This window comes from Centruroides vittatus, unplaced genomic scaffold, assembly GCF_030686945.1.
Source record: "Centruroides vittatus isolate TY-2023 unplaced genomic scaffold, ASM3068694v2 contig_1824, whole genome shotgun sequence".
NCBI classification, from domain to species: Eukaryota; Metazoa; Arthropoda; class Arachnida; order Scorpiones; family Buthidae; genus Centruroides; species Centruroides vittatus.
The window spans coordinates 2,509,312-2,533,268 of NW_027121123.1; the positions used below are offsets into that span (position 1 = coordinate 2,509,312).

Consider the following 23,957-nt stretch of genomic DNA (forward strand, 5'->3'; position numbering starts at 1 on the left):
TCAGAAAGGTTTTGTGTTTTATTTTATATAATATAATATATTCACATTATGATATGATTATTAAGTCACTTATACAATTGAAAGAATGCTTACAGCAAGATCCTTTCTACAATTATCAGAAACTAAAAGTTAAATTAAGCTCATATTTTATTGTATATCTATTAAATATCAATATATATTATTAATAAATCATGCAAACTCATTAATTTATCATATTTTACGCGTGAGTTTCTTAATTATATTATTATACAGTGACAAAAATAGAGAAGTCACGCAACATGAGCGCATCGTACGATAGCTCAAGATAATTTTTAAAGCTGTGAGAACTATTTAATATATTCAAAAAGAAAACTTTGAAAGTGGAAAGTTCATTTCAGGTAAGATAAATTTAATATATTATGAATGAAACAGAAAGATTAAGTCCATAGAAAAATTCTGTCAGAAATGAAGATATATGAACAGAAAACAAGTCAAAGGCTTATGATTTTATCAGTTTCATCCAATTATGAATCCAGTTTGTAATGTTACATTTGGACATGAAGAAGTCGTGATAATCATAATGATGTGCTGTAAATGAGAATAAAAAATAAAAAAAAGCTAATCTTCCTTTAATCCTTTCTGGTGAAATAATAATTTACTTAATTGTAACTCCCTCCAGCAGTACTTTCAGAAGAATTATAATAATCATGTCTTGTATTTTCTGTAGTTTTTCATAAAAAAAATTAATTTATTTTAAATGATAATGTAATATATCAACCATATAGATCTTAATATTATAGAATAAGTCCACTTTTTCACAACTTAAGAGCATAGTTTATGATAAAATGCAACGACCAAGGTTAAAGTTGCAAAACTTAAAACAATAGACAGAGGAGGCCATATTTCTTAAAGAATTTATGGAGTAGGCTTGAAAACAAGGCTTTCAAGAGCCTACGCATCGACTGAATATTTAAATCGGTTGATTAAAAATAAACATAATATATTGTTAATTATCTTCGGGTCAAAACTTTTTATTCAACAGTGGATTGTACAAGATACATAAAACTAACCAGATAAAAACTTCCACCCAAAACCAGGATACTTCCACGAGTGGTCGGAGCAGAAGATAAATGACGTGCATTATTTACAGTGGAAAAACATTAGCAAATAAATAGAATCGTTAACAACTGAACCGAAGGAACTCATTTTTTTTATGTTCTGTTCTTAATTGTAAAACCTCGGTTCGGTTCGACAATAAATGAGGAACCAGAGAACACCTTTGAATCCAAGAAGTTTCGATAGTGTCATTGTGGTTTCTCACAATCTAAAACAAAATAAAAAAAAGGATATTGCTTAATCTCTATTTGAGCATATAAATTATTAAACAACTGAGATTATAGACTTACAACATATTTCGCAATCCGTTTCGTCACTGTTATCGCCGCAACCATCCATGCCACTACATAAAATGGCGGTCGATCTACAACGATTGTTTTTGCATCGAAAGTGATTGGAAGGGCAAGTAATTCCTGTATATAATCATAATTTTTAATTTAAAATCGTCTTAAAATTTATATACAAATTATTTTTAAGATATTTACCTTTCTGACAGACTTCGTACGTTTCGTCACTGCCATCTGCGCAATCAGAAACGGCGTTACAAAACGAATATTGAGGTAGACACTGTCCGTTGGAGCATCGATGAGCTTTCTCGTCGCACGGTATTCCTGATTTAAAAAATATATATATTAATCTACGTTGATTTAGTATTTAAAATTAGAATTTTATTAAAAAAATAAAAGTTACCTTTGTAGCATCTAGCTTCGTCACTACCATCAGGACATTCCCATCTTCCATTACAAACAAGACCACGCGAAAGACATGTGCCATCGTTACATTGGAATGCTTCTTTAGGGCATTCTACGGAGATTGTTAATTGAGTTTATCTGGAGATTATTCCATTTAATTCACTTTAATTACTTACTGAAAGGAATGCACTCGTCTTCGTCGCTGTTATCTGGACAATTAGTTTCCTTATCACAGACATAATACCAGGAAATGCATTGACCATTTCTGCACTGGAAAGTGTCGTTGTGGCATCCTATTAATAGATTTATAATTTGCTAAATAGCTCGACAACAATCTCTTAAATTTGATTGACTTTCGTCAATGCCTTATAATTTTACCACATAAAATCACACTTGGACGTTTTATTTTTGAATAATAATGCTTTTTAATGCACGCTCTTAATTGTCATTAAATCTGTTTATCTTAATAAAATAGTTAATGGGTGTAACGTGCTACCAAAAAAAATAAATAAATAAAAATAAAAACATCAAATAGAAACTTTAATAAGTAGTAAATTTCAGGTGAAACTGAACAAAGAAGCCAAGTAATCATTCATTACATGCATCGTACACATAACGAACATTCATCATCATTACACAAAAATGCGTTTTTGTCATTTTGCCAAGTGGCACTTCCTTAACTTACACGGGGAAAACGGATACTTTACCTCTAAATTACAATGCAAATTGTTTCTTTGTTAGCGAATACAGTTTAAAAGAGCTTCAAAAATTGAAGAAACAACTATGGGCAGTACCTAGACGATACGAAAGAGAAACGAGGAAATTTTGATATTGAGGAAATGGAATGGAGAAGCAGCATTTACGAGGTCACGCTGTAGAAAGTCAGACCGGTCAAAACAGTCTCGATCTCATTAAGCGGGACGAGCAGTCACTATTCATTACCAGGATCCATTTACAAAGCCCAGTGACAGTAAAGAATTTGAAGCAGGAAAACTAACTTTTAACTACGTTAAAGACGTTGTAATTTAAAAAGTGTGCTAAAAAATTACGGAAGTAACGTAAAAAATTGACTAATATATTAATACAACATTACGTATACATTTTCTTGTACTTTAATTTTTAAAGCATGATAAATCAAGGTCGACCATGCGAAATGTGTCATACTTTCTTCAAAGATGGAATTTTAATTTTTTTTTTTAATTATTATTTTTTGATTAAAGAAGAGGAAAATTTATAAAAGATAGGCTACTTTATTCGGGTGAATTATCTTATTACCTCGGTTGCCAGAGTTGCAGTTTGGTGTCGGCTTGATGCACTCGCAGATACCATCGATGCATGAACTGTACGGATCGCGAACTTGACATTCTGAATGTGATTTACAGGATCTTCCCAGTGAGACGGGTGCTACGTCTTCTTTGACGGACAATACCAAAGGTTTATCTGACAGAAGAGAAAATAAATCACTACAAACGCAACCTTCCCCTATTGTTTGTTCTAATGGAGGAGTCAATCAAACTTTGTTATTCTTTCTCTCCTCCCTCTTGTAAAAGTTGCTAGACCGAAAACATTGTTAGAAAAATATTTATAGATCGAGAAAAAGAAAGGAAAATATTAATAATTACTTTCTTCGCAAAAATTATAAATTGTGGATAGAAATTTAAATATCTCTTCTTTATAAATAACTAGTCAAGAAGAAAATATATATGTGCCAGTCGAGTAATTATTGAAAAGTAAAAACTTGTGGAGCATTTTTTTAAAGTTCTTTTACAATTCTTCTTCTTTCACTAATTTATAACAAGAAAAATTGAATAGAAATTAAAAATCATATTATACGTTTCAATAATTTTACACTCGTTTATAAAAATATTATGGTTTTTGATATATTTTTTCCCTTCTTCTTCTCTCTAATTTATTTTTTTTTAAATATGAATAAATAAAATTATATATTTACATTTGCATAATAATATGCAATAAATCCATTAGGTTATAATTTCAAGTTGTTAATTCTCATGCAGGAAGATTGTATAGATTATTTATAGAGTTAAAGGCTAAGAAGATCATTTATAAGGCTGCACCTAAGCAATCTTTGACTCTATTTTATATATTATACACAAGTATGGAGTCATAAACACCGCCTAGGCAATTCTTTCGTCTCATTTTTAGGCAGAGTTACAAGTGCATAAGTCACAATAGATCATTTATAAAACCATGATTAAATGGTCTATCAGATTCTATTTAGGTTTGTGAACAAAAATTAGTGCCGGAGAGACCGCCCAGGTCATTCGTAATAAAAGAAAAAGAAAAAAATAGTGTACCTTCTTCGGTGTCTGGCTGACAAAACATTTTATTCTTTGATATATGAAACCCTTGACGACACGAACAAATGGATTCTTTTCCCTTTTGCTGTTGGCAATAGGAGTTTGGTGTGGCATATTCGCAATCTTCGTTGCTTTGGCACTTATTCTCCAAATCTGTAATTATTAAAGTTTGCATCATTAAAAAAATTCTGTAATAATAGTTTTTTTGTGTAAAATTTCTATTACAGAACGTATCTTTTGTTAGGTGTTTTTTTTAAATTTCTTCAAGGAGGAAAAAAATTCAAAAGAATGGTTTCACTCAGATGAGTACATAACAGCAATGAATAAAAAAATTGAGAAAAAACCAGGAACATACAAAAATAATATAGAAAAATATGAATTTTTTTATTATTTTAAAACTCGTGTTCAGGCACTAAGAGATGAGACCAGAAGAACAAGACGAAATCTCAAGTTTTGTTTGCCATTCAACCAGTTTATTTTAAATTCCAAATATCCTAAACCAAATCCAATTTTCATATCAAAAGATGAGGCTATTCAGGATCTTTAAAGATTTAAATGATCTTACATGCTTATATAAATGTCTGTCTTAAGGACCTTGAATATAATGAGATAATTTGTGGTAATGTGCTTAAAAGGTCAAAGTTGTTGCATGCTTTCTATTTAAAAAAAAAAAAAAGTAAAGGCTTACTCACAAGGAAGGCATTTATCATCTTCCGTGACTAGATAGCCATATGGGCATTGGCATTTTCCGTAGATCCTTGGTATGATGTATTTGCAATAGCTGAAAGGGCTGGATAAATGGCACTGAACATTATTCAGACAATAATCTCCAACTGTTGCAGCTGTAAAGGAAGAAAAAAATAATAATGAAAATTGGTATATAGCTTACATTTTTCCTTCTCGGTTATCGTAAATTTGATTGCAAAAGAGAATAAAATTATTCCCGATGCATGAAAAGTATCGTTACAAAATATTACGGTTGGGTTACACATCCTTTTTATGGAAATCATCTCTATTATTCACACTCCATTGAGCTAACGTAAATTTTACAGGATGAAAAATTGATGCTATTATTTTCTCCTTTGCGAAAACCGGTGCTAAATCTAACAGTAAAAAGCATTATACGGATGGTACTTTTATATAAATGATGTTTAAAAATGCTATTCATATCCATTTTGAATAATGTCATTCTGTATAAACGTTCAGAATATCGTATGCTAAATTAATTTTAATTAATCTAATCACTTAAACATAATTTACACTTTAAAACGATGACAAATTCAACATTTTAGTATGTAATTAAGCATGGTATAGTTTGAAATATAGTTAAGTCCGCCATATTTGATTAATTATACTTATAAAAACAAAAGTTTTTATGTAATTAGTTATAGTTCGATGACGTTCTTAACTAAAATACTTACGTGGAAGGCATTTGTCTCGACGAAGTGGCACATGATTGGGTTGACATTGACATAATCCATTGATGCATTCACTATGCGGTACTTTCAGAGTGCATTGCTCATCGACCGCACATCCGAAACCAAGCAGCGAAGCTAAGGGAGAAACGAACTTTAACCCTCAAAACAAGACAATTTTGCATTGTTAAAGTTCATCATCTTTACCTGGCAGACAAGCGGTATCATTATATCGAATGTGGTAAGGTTGGCAGGAACAGATCCTATCATCCCAATCGCAGAAACTATGTTGGACAAATAATAGACATTCTAACGATGATCTACATGGATCGTCTAATTTCATACTCGTGGGTAAAGGTGCTAATGAAAAGAAAAATAATCTCATTAGTTAATGTATTACAATACGCGATGCTTAGTTTACCCCAAGCAACACATACTACGCTTTAATTTGCGTTAATTTTGAGTGGACCTTATCCACAATAACGTTTAAGATAGTTGAGGGATGAGAAATAATATCCCTTTTCTAACTATCTATCCTGAAAATATATAATGATTATGCTCAAATTTGAACCCAGTCCATCAAGGCATTTTATTTCTTTAATTGTTTCCTCCCTGTATTTGTTTAGAGGGTCTCATTCTATAACCACTATTGGTCTACAATGAGAGTGATTGGATAATGAGGAATGGTTTTAGTTTCATGGAATAAATCAATGCAATACAAGAAAAAAAAAATGCCTTCAAGGATGATTTCTATGAGAAACTGGCCCCTATTTGGGTGTTTGACACGTGATAAAAACCCGGAAACTCTGCGGCCAGCCTTTTCATCATACACGAACCTAGTATCAACTATCAGGGTTCAGTGATTCCAGGGCTTTTGGTGGTCAGCGAGGGACATGATATAACACATCCAATCAACTCACACGTAGAAACTTCTTATTCGAATCCGGATCCCCAAGAGATTGTGTTGTTGCCTTTTATCGCCTGAGTCATCTACCCATCATCCTTACGAAATTAATAAGAGAGATACCATATTGAGCCTCATCCGGCAAACTTAGATAAAAATTTTAAAAATATTCTCACGAATGTTGAAATTCTAACAAGACAAAATTAAAGGAAACGATCACCTCCAGCAATAATTTTAGGAATTTTGGTCACCCGGAGATAGGGAAGCCTAAAATTAAATTGGTAAATGGACGAGGAAACATTTTATAAATAAAAAAAAAAGAATAAACAGGAAGTGAGAACGATGAAAACTCGTGCTTAACCCCGAAGGGACGACGACGCCCTAATAATCTGTTAAAAAATATATATATTTAAGGGAGAGTGAAAGATCGATTTTTGTCTGGAGGCAACACAAACTGTTGTCGAACACACCTCGATTCTAAATACTTAAAATTCTGATCGTATCTCTCCATCGATTATAAACGAAGCGAGCATCGACGGCATTACTTTTGTAAATTTATATTTAAATTTACTAAAAATTAAATATATATATTTTTTTAAATTATAATTTAACACTTAAAACACAGACCATTATCTAATACAGCCGTACAACCAATCACGAGCTATATTTTTAAATCTCTCTCGCAAAGAGATCTATTTCTCGCGAGATTTTAATAACGAAGCACGCGGATTCGTTATTAATTTATGACGTCACTACACTTTAAAAATTTAAATTTAACGTAATTATTAAAGCATCAAGCCGAAACGAAACGTATTTATTGAATTTAATAAAGTTCTTAAGCAGAACCGAAGCATCCGGATGCTAGGGAGACAGTGGTATTAAAAAAAATATGAAATTTTCAGTAATTAGTAAAAGAGAGGAAATAATTTAGTTGATAATTTAAGAAAAATGACATTTAAAAATAGTATTTGTTTTAAGTGTGGAGGTCAGTCGGTCGAGTAGCGAAAATAATTTCTCACCATATTTAGCAGCTATAACAGGATGGACACCGATGAAGACAGTTACCTGAAAACAGAAAGGAAATCGCCGTTACTGTCATATTTATCACAATTATTATTTACTTTAATTATTTTCTAGTCCGTCGGTTGGTAAGACATTGATTGAACGTAGTGTGACGTCTTTGTTCCACATACGAACACGTGCTGCGCCTCTCCCACTTTCGGTGTCAGTCTCATCACGTTGGCCTATTATTCCTAAGGTTAGATAAATATATCTTGCACTTCGCACAGAAATACAATTATCGTCGCCATTTCCGGCCGTATGTCAAGATTTTGAGAAATGTTTTCTAGATAAACGCTGTCTTGCTTGTTTTCGTATGCCTTCTGTTTCCTTTTGTGGTTGTTACAGTGGCTCTCTTCTACTCTATTATAAAATATTTAAAGGATGATACGAAACAGTTCGTTGCTTGCTTATCTCCCCCGTAGTTTAAAGATGTAATTTTATGGTAGTGTGTAAAGTTTTGCCCTCTAAACACTACTTTATCGCTGTATAACTAGTATTTTTCTTGTATTTTCTCACTCTAAATACAAATAAAATTTTAACACATTTTTATATTATCCTCACTTTTACATTATTCAACGGTTTAATAATTATTGCAAGGGCCTCTTAGGGCCCGCTTAGAGCCTATAATAAGTGTAAACTGGCGTTAAATTATCGCATGTTTTATATTGCCACATTACGAGCAAGACCCGATTTAGACTTATAGGCTCTAAGCATAACATACGAGAGGCCCTTCCAGTAATAAATAAGTTTTCAAACTGATGCCGTAAGCTGTAGCTTGTGTATAAATTCGCCTCGGGTGAGTACTAAATTACTGCCATAAATTCATCGCATGTATTTAATACAGTTTGTAACATCCCGACAACTTCCTTATATTGGTTAAAACGTATTTTTTAAGACGAAAATAAGAAAATATATTAATATTATAAGCCGTATAAGGTAATTAACCAGGTAAATTATGGAAGAAACGATTTACTTTTAATGTACTTACCAAATACAGTAACTTTGTCGTTAAATCGTAATGATTCGGATCGTCTTTCAAGACCATTCTTCGCCGAAAACCTGAAATTATGAAACGATAAAAAGTTGTTTAATTGAAGACAACTTCCTCTAGTGAATGAGATGAGAGTATTTTCTAACATTGACATTATTTTTGACCCATTTTTTTTATTATTATTATAAATAACGACACAAATATCGAACGATTCGAGGAATTTTAATATTAATCATTTTTTTGCTTAAGTTTATTTGATTTTATATTTAATTATTAGTGAAAGAACAGTAAGAAAGAATAATAGAAAACAATTTGAGTTAGATTTAAATGGGTCAAGAATATAATAATTATTTAACTATAAATATCCTCTCGCGACGAGTGTAAAGATGTATAAAATTAATAAATTTCGTTCGAATAAACATGCGTATTATCTAATGGAGCCATTCATTTCACTGTATAAGTTATATTTAGAGTTAATTTCTTCTGATTTAGGCGTTACGCGGGCTTTGCCGGGGATGAAGTTGGGTGAGAGATGATAAAAACAATGGCGTTTAGTAACTAAAATGTGCATTAATTGATCCGTGTTTACAATAATGAAACTGCAAAATACAAAAAAATTACTCGGGCTTAAGTGGGAGGAACCACCATAGTATTTTTGCTAAGGTGTCGAAGAATATTCGTCCCAAATTTGGCGCGGATACGTTGAATGGTATAGAAGGAGATTAATGTTGAAGTGCGATGTGACACGTCAGTAAATATGAAGAAAGGAGAGTGCTGCATCACACGCTGTACACCACGATGTTAACTGTAAATTTAGCTTGAAGTAGTAGCTGTTTATTCTTAAAAACTTCAATTTTTCCCGTTGGAAGTAAGATAATCTATAAATCAATATAGATGCAACGTGACGTCGTGGGTGTAGTTTGAGCGTGTGGCTAATTTATCTTCGGGCTTAGCGATCAAATTTCATTTCTTATTAAAGTGGACTTTCATATTAATCGCGGATCAGTCATTTCCTATAAAAGGCATAGATTTTAAAATAATTTTTATGCGAATTTTAAGTAGAAATATTGAAAATTTATTATTATTACAGTGAAGCGCGCCGTACCGCGCGACGAGCGCAAACATAAGTAACGCGATAAGAGTATTTCTAATTGATATAAAAGCTACTTTAAAATTATAAATAAAAAAAATTTATAAATAATTTGTCTAAAAACAATCTTAATTTAGTATTTTCTCGAGATAAAATCTCTGTAAATAGTCGCATTTTCGTACAAATTGCTGAGCAACAATCAACAGACAGTGAAGTCTTTGTTGAAGTAAGAATCAAACCAACGATTTACTTCAACATCTCTAAAGAGAGATGGATAGGTTTTAATAAAAATCGAATTAAAGTTGCCTTTTCATGTCTGTTATACCTTACAAATGTAGTTCCAGACTTAGTTTTCCCTATAACAATTGTATATACCAAAGGATTTTTTGGTTTAACAATCGCTCTATTCTTGTCTAGAACCGTTCCGAATCTTTATTATAGATCGAAATTACCATTCCACATGTCGTAAGATATTCGGAATTGTTGTAGGAATTTTTCTTTTTTCTTCTTTTAGTAATGGGCTGGGTTCGCAAATCCCATCATCCCGTAACTATAGGGTGTTTTGAAAGATTCTAAGCGAAGAAAAATTACATTTTTCGGTTCTCATTTTCAATACCGAAAGACAAAGAACTGTTGTGCAAAATACACCCTTACTACTACTAATAGTGTCTGGATTTATATTTATATATATATTACCTGTTTCTCCAGTATTGAATGAGTCAGAGAGTTTCGAGTTTCTTCAGGTGTGTGTAGAGGGGGTTGGAAGAATTGCATCATTACTCTATTGTGAGGCATTATACAAGATCAAAGATATATTACATTATGTTTCTAAAGGCAACGTGTACGAGAAACGTATTTTATTATTATTAATACTTGTTTGATATATCCGTTGCTTACACCGTAAAAATGCTTACGGACGGGAAGAGAAATCGTCCTATCGCTTTTCTATAAAATTAACGCAGAAAGAATACTTTGTTTGTTTTAATTAAAACATAGTTTTTGTCTCTCCGTCTAGCTCTAGCCTATGGCTAAAGAAAATAACAGTTCGCTGAACTCAACGACCCATCCTATAGCATTCTTCCTGTCGTGTTGGTATGTTGTATATGGATCCGCAATATCCTCGATGTATTTAAATCCGATTAAATCAAACTTAATTTCGAGAAATCTAATTACATTCTGTTGGTAGTAACCAGGTGAAAAGAACTTTTTTTTTTATTAATAATTCTTCTTAGGTGTTTACGAATCGGTGAAAGGAGCCGAGTGAGAAATAAATCATCTCTTCTCGAAGTATAAAGAAAAAATTATTCCGGTTATTGACCGGTTTAAATGTATTCAAGGAGCCAAGACGTAACTGTAGAAAAATGGAAGACGTCGATGATAAATGTAAATTCCCCCCCTTTTATTTTTTTTAATTATAAAATATTTCTAAAGGTGTAGACGGATCCTTAATCCACGCAACTCCTTTTATCTGTACGTAATCTTTCATCTCCTCTTAAGATAAGAACAATAATAATAACTTTAACAAAGGAGAAGAAACTTTCTATAAGGTGTCCGCCATATTTAATACCGAAATAATTGATCTTAAAGCTGATGTTAATCGAAATTGTATATTTTTATATGAACTTTGGTAAAATGACGTCACGGTCGAAGCGACGTCACCGAAGCGTCGGCCAAATCAAGGTCACGGTTCAGAGGTCGAAGAAGTGTGACCAGGATATATCCGTACTAGGTGAGGCAATTCAGGAAAGAGAAAATGGATTTCGTTCGAAAATTACTATATTATTATTATTCCCGAGGTGAAGACACTCGAAAATAATTAATACACGTTTTATATTGTTATTAAAACTTACAAATCCTCCCCCCAACCAGACCGGAAGCCACTGATGTGTACTTTAAGAAGTGTTAGAGATTCGAGCAGGTTACAGTGATAGATTCTCCTTGAACTCTTTAACTCGAAAGGGGGCTTCATTTAGGGACCGAAGACTTCTAATTGCCGAATGGCGATTGTGTCTAGCAAAGTGTGAAAGGCATAATTACCCCCCTTTTTAAGAGGAAGGGCGGTGTCCTTTGCTAATTACAATAATGTAACTAGTGATAAATAACCTATAACCTATAACCCACTAACATACAGCACTCGAAACACTTAACTGCCAAAGGTCTTTGTTCGAGTTGTAAGATTGGAAAAGGTTTGACACGACCCTCGAGGTCGATAATCATTAGTTAATGTCCGATGGTCGGTATTTTTTTTATATCAAAGAGAAAGTCGTTTCTAGATCTTTATACCAAGGTCGTAACCCAAATGTTGTTGACCAGATGAATTTTATTAATTATCTTTCCTGCTCTCTTTTTTTTTTTTTTTTTTTTTTTTAGTTTTCCCTTTCCAATATAATAAAATGAAATCAAAAAAGTAGGCATTCTAGTTGGAAGATGCGCTTATAACTCGAAGATTAGAAGGATTTATTGATCTTAATGCTATTGTCTTGCTTAGAGACATACTAATTTATATCTGGTGGCAATATTTAAGCGGTTAATAGATCCAGAACTTATTAAATTGGGGTGGTTTTTTTATAATTTTTGCAATTTTAATTTTATTTATTAATTACAATAACATATTCTCTATAAATTTCAATATATACATGTTTAATTTTTATGCTTTTGTGTATTAAATTTTTATACTAAAGCTTAAAGTTCTGACGGGTTATCGAACAAATTATACATAGAGATAAATTGATCTATAAAAGCAAAATTTATATATATGAAGGCCGTTTTTTTATGTTTTATTGCTCATATATTGTTCAAATTAGTGTTTACAGGTCGATGTTTGTTTTGATTATTTAAATTTTATTTAAATATAAATATAAATCTTCACGAATGGATAAAATTTACATACTACACAGTGCCTGTCGACATTGGATTCTATACACATTCATTAAAAAAAATGAAATAAAATGATGATAATTAACTTCAATTGCCCCCTTCATTGATTTTGAAAACAGAAAATGCAAATGATATGCAAAAGTAATGAATTGCAAAAAGCACTTTGGCGGCTTTCTCGTTCATCGAATTACCAACAACTGAGACCTGCAATTCATTTGCATGCATGGCATATTACTTGATATTAACAAGATTTAATTTAATTTTCTTTATTTATATCCTAGTCGAAGGAATTTCTGGTAAATCCGTATCGAATTTTTCGGTACACAGTATTTTTTTATTTTACACGTAAAGTTGACCTATGCGATGAAAATGTAGACAGTGACAACTGGGCTTTCACGTGGCACTCTATCTGATCACGCTATCATCATTTGCAGATGGGCGTAGGACTGAAACATGTCGTCGGATTGATAAAACAGGATAGAGTGTTGAGGATATTTCCTTAAAAAATGATCCGAAGACACACAAAATTCTTTTGACAAAATCTTATCCAAACAACGATAAAAGGATTATTTTTTTTTCTCCAATTAAAGTGTATAACCGCACAATATGAGGAGGTAACTTGTAATAGGGAATACATAGATACTGGGATGCAGGAAGTGAAAAAAGAAGAGAGATACGCTGCACCCACGACACATTCCCAAGAAAATTATCTCACGTCTTGCCTTCATCTTTAACTAAATTTAGACATTATCTTGTCAGTTGGAATATACTGGACACTTGTCTAGACTTCAAAGTACTTACTGTGAAATCATTGTTTTAGATCACAGGAATTACCTTGTTTATGAAAGCATTTTATGCAAGAGAATTGATTATTAGTTGATTTTCTTTGTAATTTTTCCCCTTAAACTACTAACTTCCGGGCAGTAAAAATTGAAATTCTTGTACGAGTAACGGTTATTTTTTCTAAGACACGTGAAAATTCAAATTCAAATAGTTGTTTTTAAACGAAAAAATCGTCTGTTTATTAAGATAATTTGCTTATTTTCCTTTCCCCCCCCTAAAATTTACTAATTTTAGCAATGAAATTCTAAACTAGTAACAAGTTCGATACTTTTTCCGCGATGTACTCGAATTTTTTCAACATTCACAAATTTTTTCCTCGTTCTGTACCACATTTTTTGTACAAAAAAAGTTACCAGATAATTAGCTTACTACATAATTAACTATTTCAATCGATAATTTCTTTAACCTTCATCAGCCTTTTCCTATAATGAAGTCTTTTTGTTACATGAATCAATGACAAATCGCGACCAGGAAGTAAGCCAAAAACAAAAACAAACAAAAAAAAAAATTACTGGACAAATATCGGGACCTCTACATCATCGTCACCATTAACATCTTTATCTTCATATTTTGTATGCATAACATTATTAAAATGAATGAATTTTTTTCTTCACCACACTCGTTTAACGTATCCGAGAAATTAGTATGACTTCCATGACGTACGAGATATTATTCGCATGCTGAAAGTTGGCATGGCATAAATAGTGATGAATGTTTTATTATAAGTCACTTCACGCTTTATTATCCGGCGACATGCGGACTTCAAACCATTCTAAAGATTGTAGACTGATATATCGTGACACTTCTCAACAACTTCACCATACTTCCGGGTGCTGTAGAAAACTTTTGCTCCTCACGTGACGTTTTCCGGTTTATGGTAATGTTTTATTATTTCCCCCCCTTCCTAAGTTTCTGCGACGAAGAATGGCTTTTCACAAAAAGACATAGTTTAATCGGGGCGCGGTTTATAGCCCGGCTCCACCCAATCCATCTTCCTTAGACAAGAATCTACTCTATAGACCTATCGAAAGGGTCAGGTTACAGGAGGGATGTTTGCTGATGGCCACCTAAGATGGCAAAAAAAAAAAGGCATTCGTTACAGGACACGTTCTTGTTTTAAAGGCCAAATTACGCTCGTTTATCATAACCGAACAGGAAAATAAATGGCCATCTTGGGTGCTAGTTTTGTCTTTGGGGTTCCTTACCTTTGTCATTTGCCTCACGCACTCTAGCGTAAGATATAATTTAGTAAAGGTGTGAATTTTTGGTCGGAAAAACTTCCGCAGCTGAGACAAAAGTCTCTAAGAGTTTAAGAATGTTATGCACCGACTGGTTTTTCTAACGAAATTTCTATAAACGGAAACGTTGACTCGACTTGGCTTTTGGGGTAAAAGTTTAACTGTTTTGTCTTCTTTGAGGGGAAGCTGGCTTACGGATTTTTAAGAAGAAAGGAAAAAAAAATTAAAAAAAAAATTATATCAGTTTAAAGAAAAAACGACTTCTAATCTCGGTTATAAAAGTACAATTTGAATTCAGTAAATGCGCATAATTAATATCCAGTTGCGTTAATTACCTTCATTTATACATTTTTATAATGAAATTTAAAGCTTAAAATAATTTATTTTTCTCTGCAATTCACTTTATTAAGTAATAAATTATCTACATTTTCAAAATTTCGTATAAAAATTTGAATTTTTTAAATGAAATAAGTGGTTAAACTTTATATTTTTAGCCAAATCGACTATTAAAAATTGTCGTTTTTAGCGAAAATAAATATTAAAAAGTTAACGTTAATTAACATAAAACGAACTAATTACTAAAATATTAATTTTTTTAAAAACAAATTTAAAGCACCAAAAACTTATAATTCGGCATTAAAAAATTACATTTTCAATTTTAATTTGTAATTTTTAAAGGAAGCGTTTATTAGAATTGGCATATATTTAGCAACACAACATTATAACAAAAGAGTGAGGTATTTAAATAATTTTAAAAGAAGAAATTCTCGAGCGAAATTGCATGAGGAAGGAAATTTCAATTCGAGAAAAGCTACGTTTCACGCAAGTTTCATATTAAATAAATTCAGCAAACTATAACGGCATAAAACTACGATAGTTTTAAACTAACGTAACCTTAACAATCTAAAAATATATTAAAGTAATTACAAGCAATTCCATACTATTATTAACCATTAAATAATAATCAAGTATTAAACTATTGAAGCGTAATGAAATTATTTTTATAATAATCGATGCAAATTGTCACTGAAGGCTGGCATCCAAAAAATGAAATAAAAGAAAATTAATGTAACATTTTAACATTTTCAATGTCTAAATATCAGTATTATACGGCAGTTTCTACTTATTCCATCAATTTTAATCAATAATTAAAAGTAAAATTTCGACTTGTAATTATTACTGACCCAAATTAACATGGCACAGAATTGATGTTGCAACGTGTTGGGATATTTTTTTAATTCTTTTTAAAATTATGCACACCCCCTCGAGTTCAATTTCTATCGGTTCGAAAGCAGAAAACATGGAATATACTCCGATATGGATAAATATATTGGCTCCATTTTGATATGGATAAAATTTACTCACCAGATGTGTAACTCCAGTTCGAACTCCACTTTTCTATTTTCGTTAAATTTCGTTAGGAGTTAAAAGCACGTGATGTGTACCGAGTCAAGTTCAGGGTTGATGTGAGCATCCAGGCCGTTACACCCGACCTATAACTATGAGGGAAAGCCAACCAGTTGAATGTCAAGTTTGAGACAAGCAGTTTCCATGCATGGATGGTTCGCCAGTGAATTACTGAGATGACCTTTCGTCACGATATAGCTTGTTTTACCTATCAGTCTGAATTGCCTTCCCACAACGTACCAGTAAATGGTGGTATTAAGAGGGTGGTCCGAAATTCGACAACGTAACGGATCTTTGGACTTTATTTCCGGTTGATTGTTCTTTAATATCAAATTGTTTATACCTTTAAGAAGACATAAATTGAAATTATTCTGCCCGGGTCATAGTTTCTTTCTCATATTTTGCTACCATTACAATGTCCTCGTGAGTTTCGAAACTTATCGAAAGCTCGAGTGCAGTTACTGTACTTTTCTGTACACTCTTCGAATGGATTGCTTGCTTTCTAAATGCAAAAATTATAAAATTTCTAAGTTTTCGATTCGATTCCGATGTAATTTTCAATGTAGAACGTTGCAGTATTCAGTCATTAGAATAATTACTATAAAAATGGCTGAAAATCAACGATAAAACAGCAATTTCGCATGAGTAAAATTTAATTATGAAATGTATTTTCACAAAATTATTAAAATACTGTTCTTTTTAATAGCATTATACATAATTGCTAGCAAAAAAATGGGCCTGTAGAACATTCTCTTGAGAAATTTCGAAATACGGTTTCTTTGGCATAAAAACAGTTATAGAAGATTTACAATACATCATCTAGATTATAATTAAATATTTGAATTAATTACAGGATGTACTTCCGACGAGAAATTCGTACAGTTTACCACACGTTTTCAATAGATCGAACTTATTTCGGTGGCATTATTATAAAATTTTATTACTTCTTACTACATTCTAATCATTCGACCATTACTAGTATTATCTAGCCCGGAAATACGTCGTATAAAAAGTGGAATTAAATCTATGTAGGCTTTTGTCTGTAAGAAAAAAGAAAAAATGTTTAAACATACTGAAATAATTAGTTTGGCTGAATGAATCTGGTTCATTGAGGCACGGAAGGAGTAAGAGAAAGATGAAAAATTGACTTTCCGACCATTCCACTTGCTAGAAATCGAGGAACTTTTTACAATTTTAGGTGACATACTAGTTTTTAAAAGGCTAAACGCTTGTTACAGAGTTTAATTAAAGTACAGTAAGTACGGTACAGAATTACGATCCACACTTTAACAGATCTTTATGTAAGGATCCAATCGTAAATCGGCATTTAAAACGTTTAAAAAAAATAAAATAAGAGCTTTATTTATATCAACAAATCACGTTTATGTGGCATCGGAGCTGGTTCAAAACGTTGAATATTTTATCCGAGTATCTAGAAAAAGTTGTTTTATTAACTCTTATATATTCTTCAGCTTACAAGTTAGTACAAATCTCGAGTTTGTTATCCAACTATGCGGAAGAGACGTTGGAGTTCGTGTTGATTCATTCACTCTAGGATTCTTATAGATATTTTTATTGCGTTATTTTTATTCTTTGTAACTTTATATGGATATTTGTAACACGATTGTATGAAAAATTATGATTGAATAAGTTATTAAAGATAAGTTCTTAAAGGTCGAGAGCATCCTGTTCTCAAGAATCAATTTAAAGTGATGTAAAACGTAAAAATACCCAAATTATAAGTTAAAATAACAATTATTTATTTTAAAACTACGTCTTTAGATTAACAGCGACCAATCTAAAGAAAACAAACACGTAATTTTCCAGACAGTGAGTTCATAACCCGATCCAAATCGTGCAGAAGCGGCCTTTTGTTCACTCGAGATAACTGACATTGTGAATAAGAACTAGATAAAATATACTCTCATCTCTTTTACTTTTCCTATCGATCTATAAAAAATGGTGGCCTGGTAAAAGAATCTAAAAATCTGAAGATTTTTTATTCTTTTTAAAATGGTACACCACTCAAAATTGCAACTTTTAGAGGAATAAAAAAGAACCACACGTACCTGTCACGGCTCCTATAGAAGCAATATGAAAAGTGAACAATATTGAAATTTATAAACGATTCAATATATTAACGGAAGCCTAATGGTCCAATCACATTTTGGTTTTGCATCATTACTTTAACGACGTGACCATGGTCAATAAATAGATTGCCGGAAAAAGACTAAATTTCTTACTTTAACAATGAATCCTTTTATAAAAGTATTCTCTTAGTTTTGCTCTAGTGAGTTAGCACGAACGGGTTTTTTTGCTACAGAAAAATCTGGAGATATGTAATTTATATAATTCAATGTTTGGTATACAAAGGTGGCATTGTAACGTCTCCTCTCCCTCTTATTCATATGCATCCGATCCATAATCCCGACACGAATTTGCTACTTCATAAACTAAGGAGTGAAATTGCATTTTTAGAGCTCGTTCATTACGCCAAAATGGCGTTACCGAGAACATAAACAATACTTTTCATGCTTTTTTTATCTCGTAAATTTGTTCTAAAAAAATACATATTGCAAATTATCCGATGCAAAAAAAAATCAAAGTTTAGTTGCCATAGGTGAAGGACCCAAAAGCTTAGAATGTAATCTTTACGGTAGCACCATTGCGACTGCTTATAAAAAAGATCGGATATTGAAAACGTAACTATAAATTATTGGATTAGTAGAACGGGAAAAGAGTGATCAGGTGTCACGGAGGCCCTCGCTGCGGGCTGATTTTAGCGATTTTTTTCAAAAAATCCGGCATAAAAAACCAGATAATCACTGCAATGAATAGTCGAAGTTGCCACGCCATTATCCAATGAGGGAAATTGTTTGATAAACATGCGATAAGAGATAACGAAATTTAACGAGTCATACAGCACCTAAGAATAATTAACAACCGAAAAATATCGTATGCCAAACCGTTCTTTTAATGTATTCTGATCAGAACTTGATTTTTAAAGACCGGATGCCTTCGGGTATTTTCAGGAACCCGTACAAACTATACATTATCGGGTCACAAGTCGCGAGGGAAATACTAGATTTCTAAGGGAAAAATGTGTCCTCCGATTTGTCGTAAACATCCTCCTCGAGGGGATTTATTCTTGCATCACGAAGAGGCATAACCTAAAGTTGTTCCTACTTAAAAATTTTTCCTATCTACGATATTTTACATTACCGTTATCGGTCACGGATACCGTAGACCACGTCGTTGTAAATATGAATTATGGAAGATCCAGGCATCGAATGTTTATACAAAATAAGTGAGGTCATGAAAAGCAACACCATACTTCATAATCTTTTTATTATTGTTACCGATAGCGTTTCTACAGGAACTATTAAAGAATATACTTATATAAGAGTGGCATTCATTTTTCATCAAACTTCTTTAGCGTAATCTTACGTTCGATCTGGTTATAGTGGCTTTACCAACCGAAATGGCAAAGCTCTCTTGAATATTATAATCACCACCAACGACTCCCAGCAATAAACTCAGTCGAGATAAGATATACAGTTAGGCGTGGTTCCATAGACGAAACCTTTTTGCAGTTCGCTCACGCGAGGTGTTAAGAGATGTTTTCCTCTCAATTTTCTTAATGGTTAGTAACGAAAATATAACTATTAAAGCAACTGATAATTCGGTAATCGTTCGAAAGATTTAGCTTAAATAATTACATTGTGTCACTAAACATTACTTTCCTAAAGTGAAGAAAACGTTCAACATACATTTAACTAGAAGAAAAATAGGGATTTATATCCGGTAAAGGAATCGTCACACGTGTATTGCTAGAAAACTTATTTTTTTACTATTGTTAAGAATGGCTATTGTGAAAAGTTGATAAAAACTTCTAATTTATTATTAATACTTCTTTCCAGATATCAATTTTCTTCTCTGAGCCTGGTAGTGCGAATATCTGCATCCCGTGATTATTTTAAGAACACGATTCAATTTATTGTGTGAGTGCAGAAGGGAGTAAGGATATATTCAAAGTTATAAATTTATATAATTACAATCGAGTGACATTTGATTACGCAGTTCGATTATAGCCCTACACATTTGTACTGTTGGAAAGTTTTAATTTTATTCTCTAACATCGTTACTGAACGAGATAAATTCGTTTAATATTATAACGGGGAAAATATTATATAACAAATTTTTCCTTGTTAGTATAAACTATGTATTTAAATTTATTCAATATTTATGAATTTAGACTTAATTAATTTTCATATCTCATTCTCTAGTCAAGCTATGGCGATACAATTTATATGTTTTTTAGAGAGAAGAATAATATTTACTTTTATGAAGAACTATATTGTTGGAAAGATTGTTAATATAATTACTTCACACTGTTGGATATAAATGAATACATACGAAAGTAAGTACTTTCGTATGTCTTAGTTAATAACGGAAGGATATCTTGGGTGCCCTCCTAGACATCAACGCTCTAGTGACTAAATTCATAACCATGAAATATGTGACCTTGTAGACTGTGACAGGTGAGCATGAATGACAAGCGTATCCCACTGACAACTCAGTAGCAATATTTCCTCCCAATTTATCATTCTCCTACCGATTCTCCCCATTCACATTGCACTACTTAAACAAAATACTTACTTAACTGTGTTTACATTGGTTAATGGGTGGCTTTCTTCTTATCCAGACCGATATATATAATATATATATACTTTTTTTTAAAATAAATATAATTGTTCTCATACATCATACTTCTCTTCCTACACTTTTTTGCGTGGGAATTGGTGCAGTTTCACTTTTCCCACGCATTTCTGTTATCATTAGCGATGTTGATCGAAATTGCTAGACAAGATGGGGGAGAAAAATCTTTGTTAAACAGCGCAAATCCGGGTATTTAGTAGGGTTAAATACAGTATTTCGGTGTTAAAAAGTTGAATATATATAAAGATGGGTAGCAATATAAATCGAATTCTTAGAAAACTGTTTATTGGGAATAATTATGACTTCCCACAATATAAAAGACAGGAGGTTCTTTTTTTAATTCATTGTATAAGGCAGAAAAATGAAAATTCACGTATTATACACAATAAGTTATTTTTCTAGATAATTATCTAACTGGCAATTGCTTCAACTGCTATTTTTATTACTGAAGGGAGCTAATCTCGCCAGTGCGTGTTCGAGATACAAATGGCCGTATCTATACAGCAACTATACATTGTTTGTTGAATATTATAACAATAGACGAATCGGAAGTTAAGTTTAGATGAAAACCATGATTAACGGTTTTAAAATGCATTTAAATCGTCCAATAGCATTCCTCTTAACGCACGCCACCTGTTGGAATGTTCTGTTGCACCGAAAAAATAATCATAATCATAATCATGCTTTAATAAACACTAATCAGGGGATTTTCTGTTAGTTCTTCTACGAAATCATTCAAATTTTTTCAACAATACGAGCTTCTTATCTAATTTTTATTATTTTTAGACTTTTTTGCAGTGGTCGTTCCGTAAGATTTAGTAGGGGGAAAAAATGATAATCGAGATAATAGCGAAATTAAAGGATTTGATGCCATAAAAGGCGAACATTGGCACCGAAATTTTTACCAAATGCGAGCATTTAATGAGCATCTTGGGTAATATAAATACACGTAAAAAGAAATTCGGTTGAGTTGTAAAAATGATCGCGAAGGAAACATTTTGGTTCATATGACTATCAGCGATCTTGAAACTGAAATAGCAATCAGTTTCGCCTTCCTCATTGGCTCACTGAACCGAAAAATGCAGTCTTGTATTCTTATTTTTAAAATTGCTAATAGAGCATGATGCCTATAAGAAGAATCTAATACACAGAACCTCGTTAACCTCCAGTTTTATAGAATTTCTCTTTACATTATCGAAAAACTGATTCGGTCTAAAGCTTCTATTGACTTAATTCAGTTCTTGCTTTTAGATATATACATTATACAATTTTCACTGTAGCTCGAGTTAAGATCCCACTTAAATATTCTCCAACAGGATGTAAATAGCGTGGTAGTCTGATGGATTGCATCCCTCGGAGCTTGGCATCAGAGCAGCGATTATTCAAAGTTTTATCGTTTCGAAGGCCGTCATTGCACTGATACGTTGAAAAGCTGCAATATATTCTCTTCCGCACACTGAGAAGTTTTTAGATGACCTGACAAAATAAAGGATAGAGTTTTATTTCGTGTTTCCTGGAATCAAAATAAAAACCTGTAAACCAGAAAAAAGTGCACGCGTGTCGATAATGCGGGTGTCGCTCTTCCAAAATAAATCGTAGTGATTTATTTATTTAATTCTTTTTTTAATGTCATTTGCTTCGTAGATTTTGAGAAATGATTGCTTCTCGACATTGAGTCATAGCTAAAGATTATATATTTTTAAAAAATTTCCTGTCGAAATCTTAAAAATGATTGACAATGAGTCACAAAGCTGGCACCGAGAATTATCTGCATAACCAGTATAATGCAAACCGGCTCTTGACCATACTTTTGGGTACGTGAATGTTATTTTAAGTTGCTGAATTGGTTCCTCCTGTTTTATGGCAAGTCACTATAAAACATGAAAGAGTCATTTTTAACCGCTTCATTATTTTATAACAGTATTGGGAGAAGGTTAAATGAAATCTTTATACAATTTAAGTACTTATTTAAAAATATTTTATATTTTAATTGAAAGCATCTAACCACATTGAAAATACGTAATTAAGAATTAATTGATTTTAATCATTCATATAAATATGATTATCAATTATATCGAAATGAATGTTTTATGCATGTTTATGTTAGTAATAATAATTTCCTCGGTGTACTGTCAACAGCAAGTTCAATTCTCAGTGAGACCTCGGTTAAGTGCTACTAGTGATGAAAACTAGACGTAATTCTAGCTCCTCTTGACTAGAAAATCAAGTAATCTTTCATTTTATTACAATGATTAATGCAGTTTTTTATTTATACTATTATAATAAAGAAGTTAATGAATTACAAATCTTCAACTGTCGGTAATTCCAGTTTGGTAATTAACCTATGTTTACAATTTGATCAAGTGTTCGTTTCATTTATCTTTCTTTTCAGTCAGAAATAAATGTTCTGATGCGGCAAATTTTTTTCTTTGTTCAGAACTATTTACTGTAACTTTTACAATATGAATTAACATAATTTCTTTAATACATTTTATATTTAACAACGATCCAGTCACTTGGATGGCAAAGATCTATTTCATTCAATCCTTCTGAAGATATAAATCAGTTGCTTCTTGTATTTGTTAATAAAGAATTGACCCAAAAATAATTTGAAAATTTAAATTTACACGCCAATTTTTTATTTAGTTACATAAACAAAGGTGTATTTTCTTCCCAAGACAGGAACTACATAGCGATTGTTTTACCGAAATATTTTACCATTCATTATAAAACGCGTTTCAGACTCTCTTCGAGATTCTCGTCAGTTGCAAAGTGATACCTGGACATAATTTTTTCCAATTTTAAAAATTTCCTGATACAATCGTTTATTCTACCTTACAATAAATTTGTTCATTTGATAATATTCCCATTCGAGCCAAGCTCACTAAAAAGTCCAAATCTAGTATTATAATCGTTAAATCGACCCCCCGCCGCAGTTTCTATTTTAAATTTACAAAATTTTGATAGTAAACTGCTTAACAATGCGATATTTTGGACATGGAATCTATTAGTAAAGGTTAAAGCGTTAAACTGATAAAGGTATAAAGGTACTTTGTATAATAAGTAAATAAAATTCAAGTTCGACTGGGGATAATATATATGACCCGATGCTCGTAGTTACTAAACAGGAATTACCTATATCAACATTTTTACATTCGTTGAAAATGCCTAGAAGCATTAAAAAAAGTCAAGGAGCTGTAATTCATCTCTAAAAATGAATGGAATTTCCACGATATAAAGAGTTACGTGCATAAAAAAAACCCGACATTTTGCATAAACGAAACAAGAGATACTTTCTTTTTCGGT

At 32.0% G+C, this 23,957-nt stretch overlaps 1 protein-coding gene across 1 annotated transcript; it reads right to left on the reverse strand.

The window, feature by feature from the left end:
- Positions 1-1,168: 1,168 nt before the first annotated feature.
- Positions 1,169-8,531, reverse strand: LOC136969871 (very low-density lipoprotein receptor-like). The gene is made up of 12 exons (XM_067264175.1): positions 8,475-8,531; positions 7,444-7,489; positions 5,728-5,880; positions 5,527-5,658; positions 4,798-4,947; positions 4,103-4,258; positions 3,063-3,227; positions 1,964-2,080; positions 1,786-1,899; positions 1,581-1,706; positions 1,386-1,508; positions 1,169-1,303 (listed from the first exon to the last, which is right to left on the reverse strand). Exons 1-12 carry the CDS (start codon positions 8,529-8,531, stop codon positions 1,284-1,286), a joined length of 1,359 nt encoding a protein of 452 aa, XP_067120276.1. The 3' UTR covers positions 1,169-1,283.
- Between the last annotated feature and the right edge of the window lie 15,426 nt (positions 8,532-23,957).

What these genes read in the sequence shown, in the direction of transcription:
- LOC136969871 (XM_067264175.1), bottom strand. Translation starts at nt 8,531, where the DNA reads ATGGTCTTGAAAGACGATCCGAATCATTACGATTTAACGACAAAGTTA. An exon ending in AGACGAGTGCATTCCTTTCA is followed by an intron (nt 1,900 to 1,963) that starts GTAAGTAATTAA and finishes CAATCTCCGTAG; the next exon opens with AATGCCCTAAAGAAGCATTC. An exon ending in CGAAGCTAGATGCTACAAAG is followed by an intron (nt 1,707 to 1,785) that starts GTAACTTTTATT and finishes TTTTTAAATCAG; the next exon opens with GAATACCGTGCGACGAGAAA.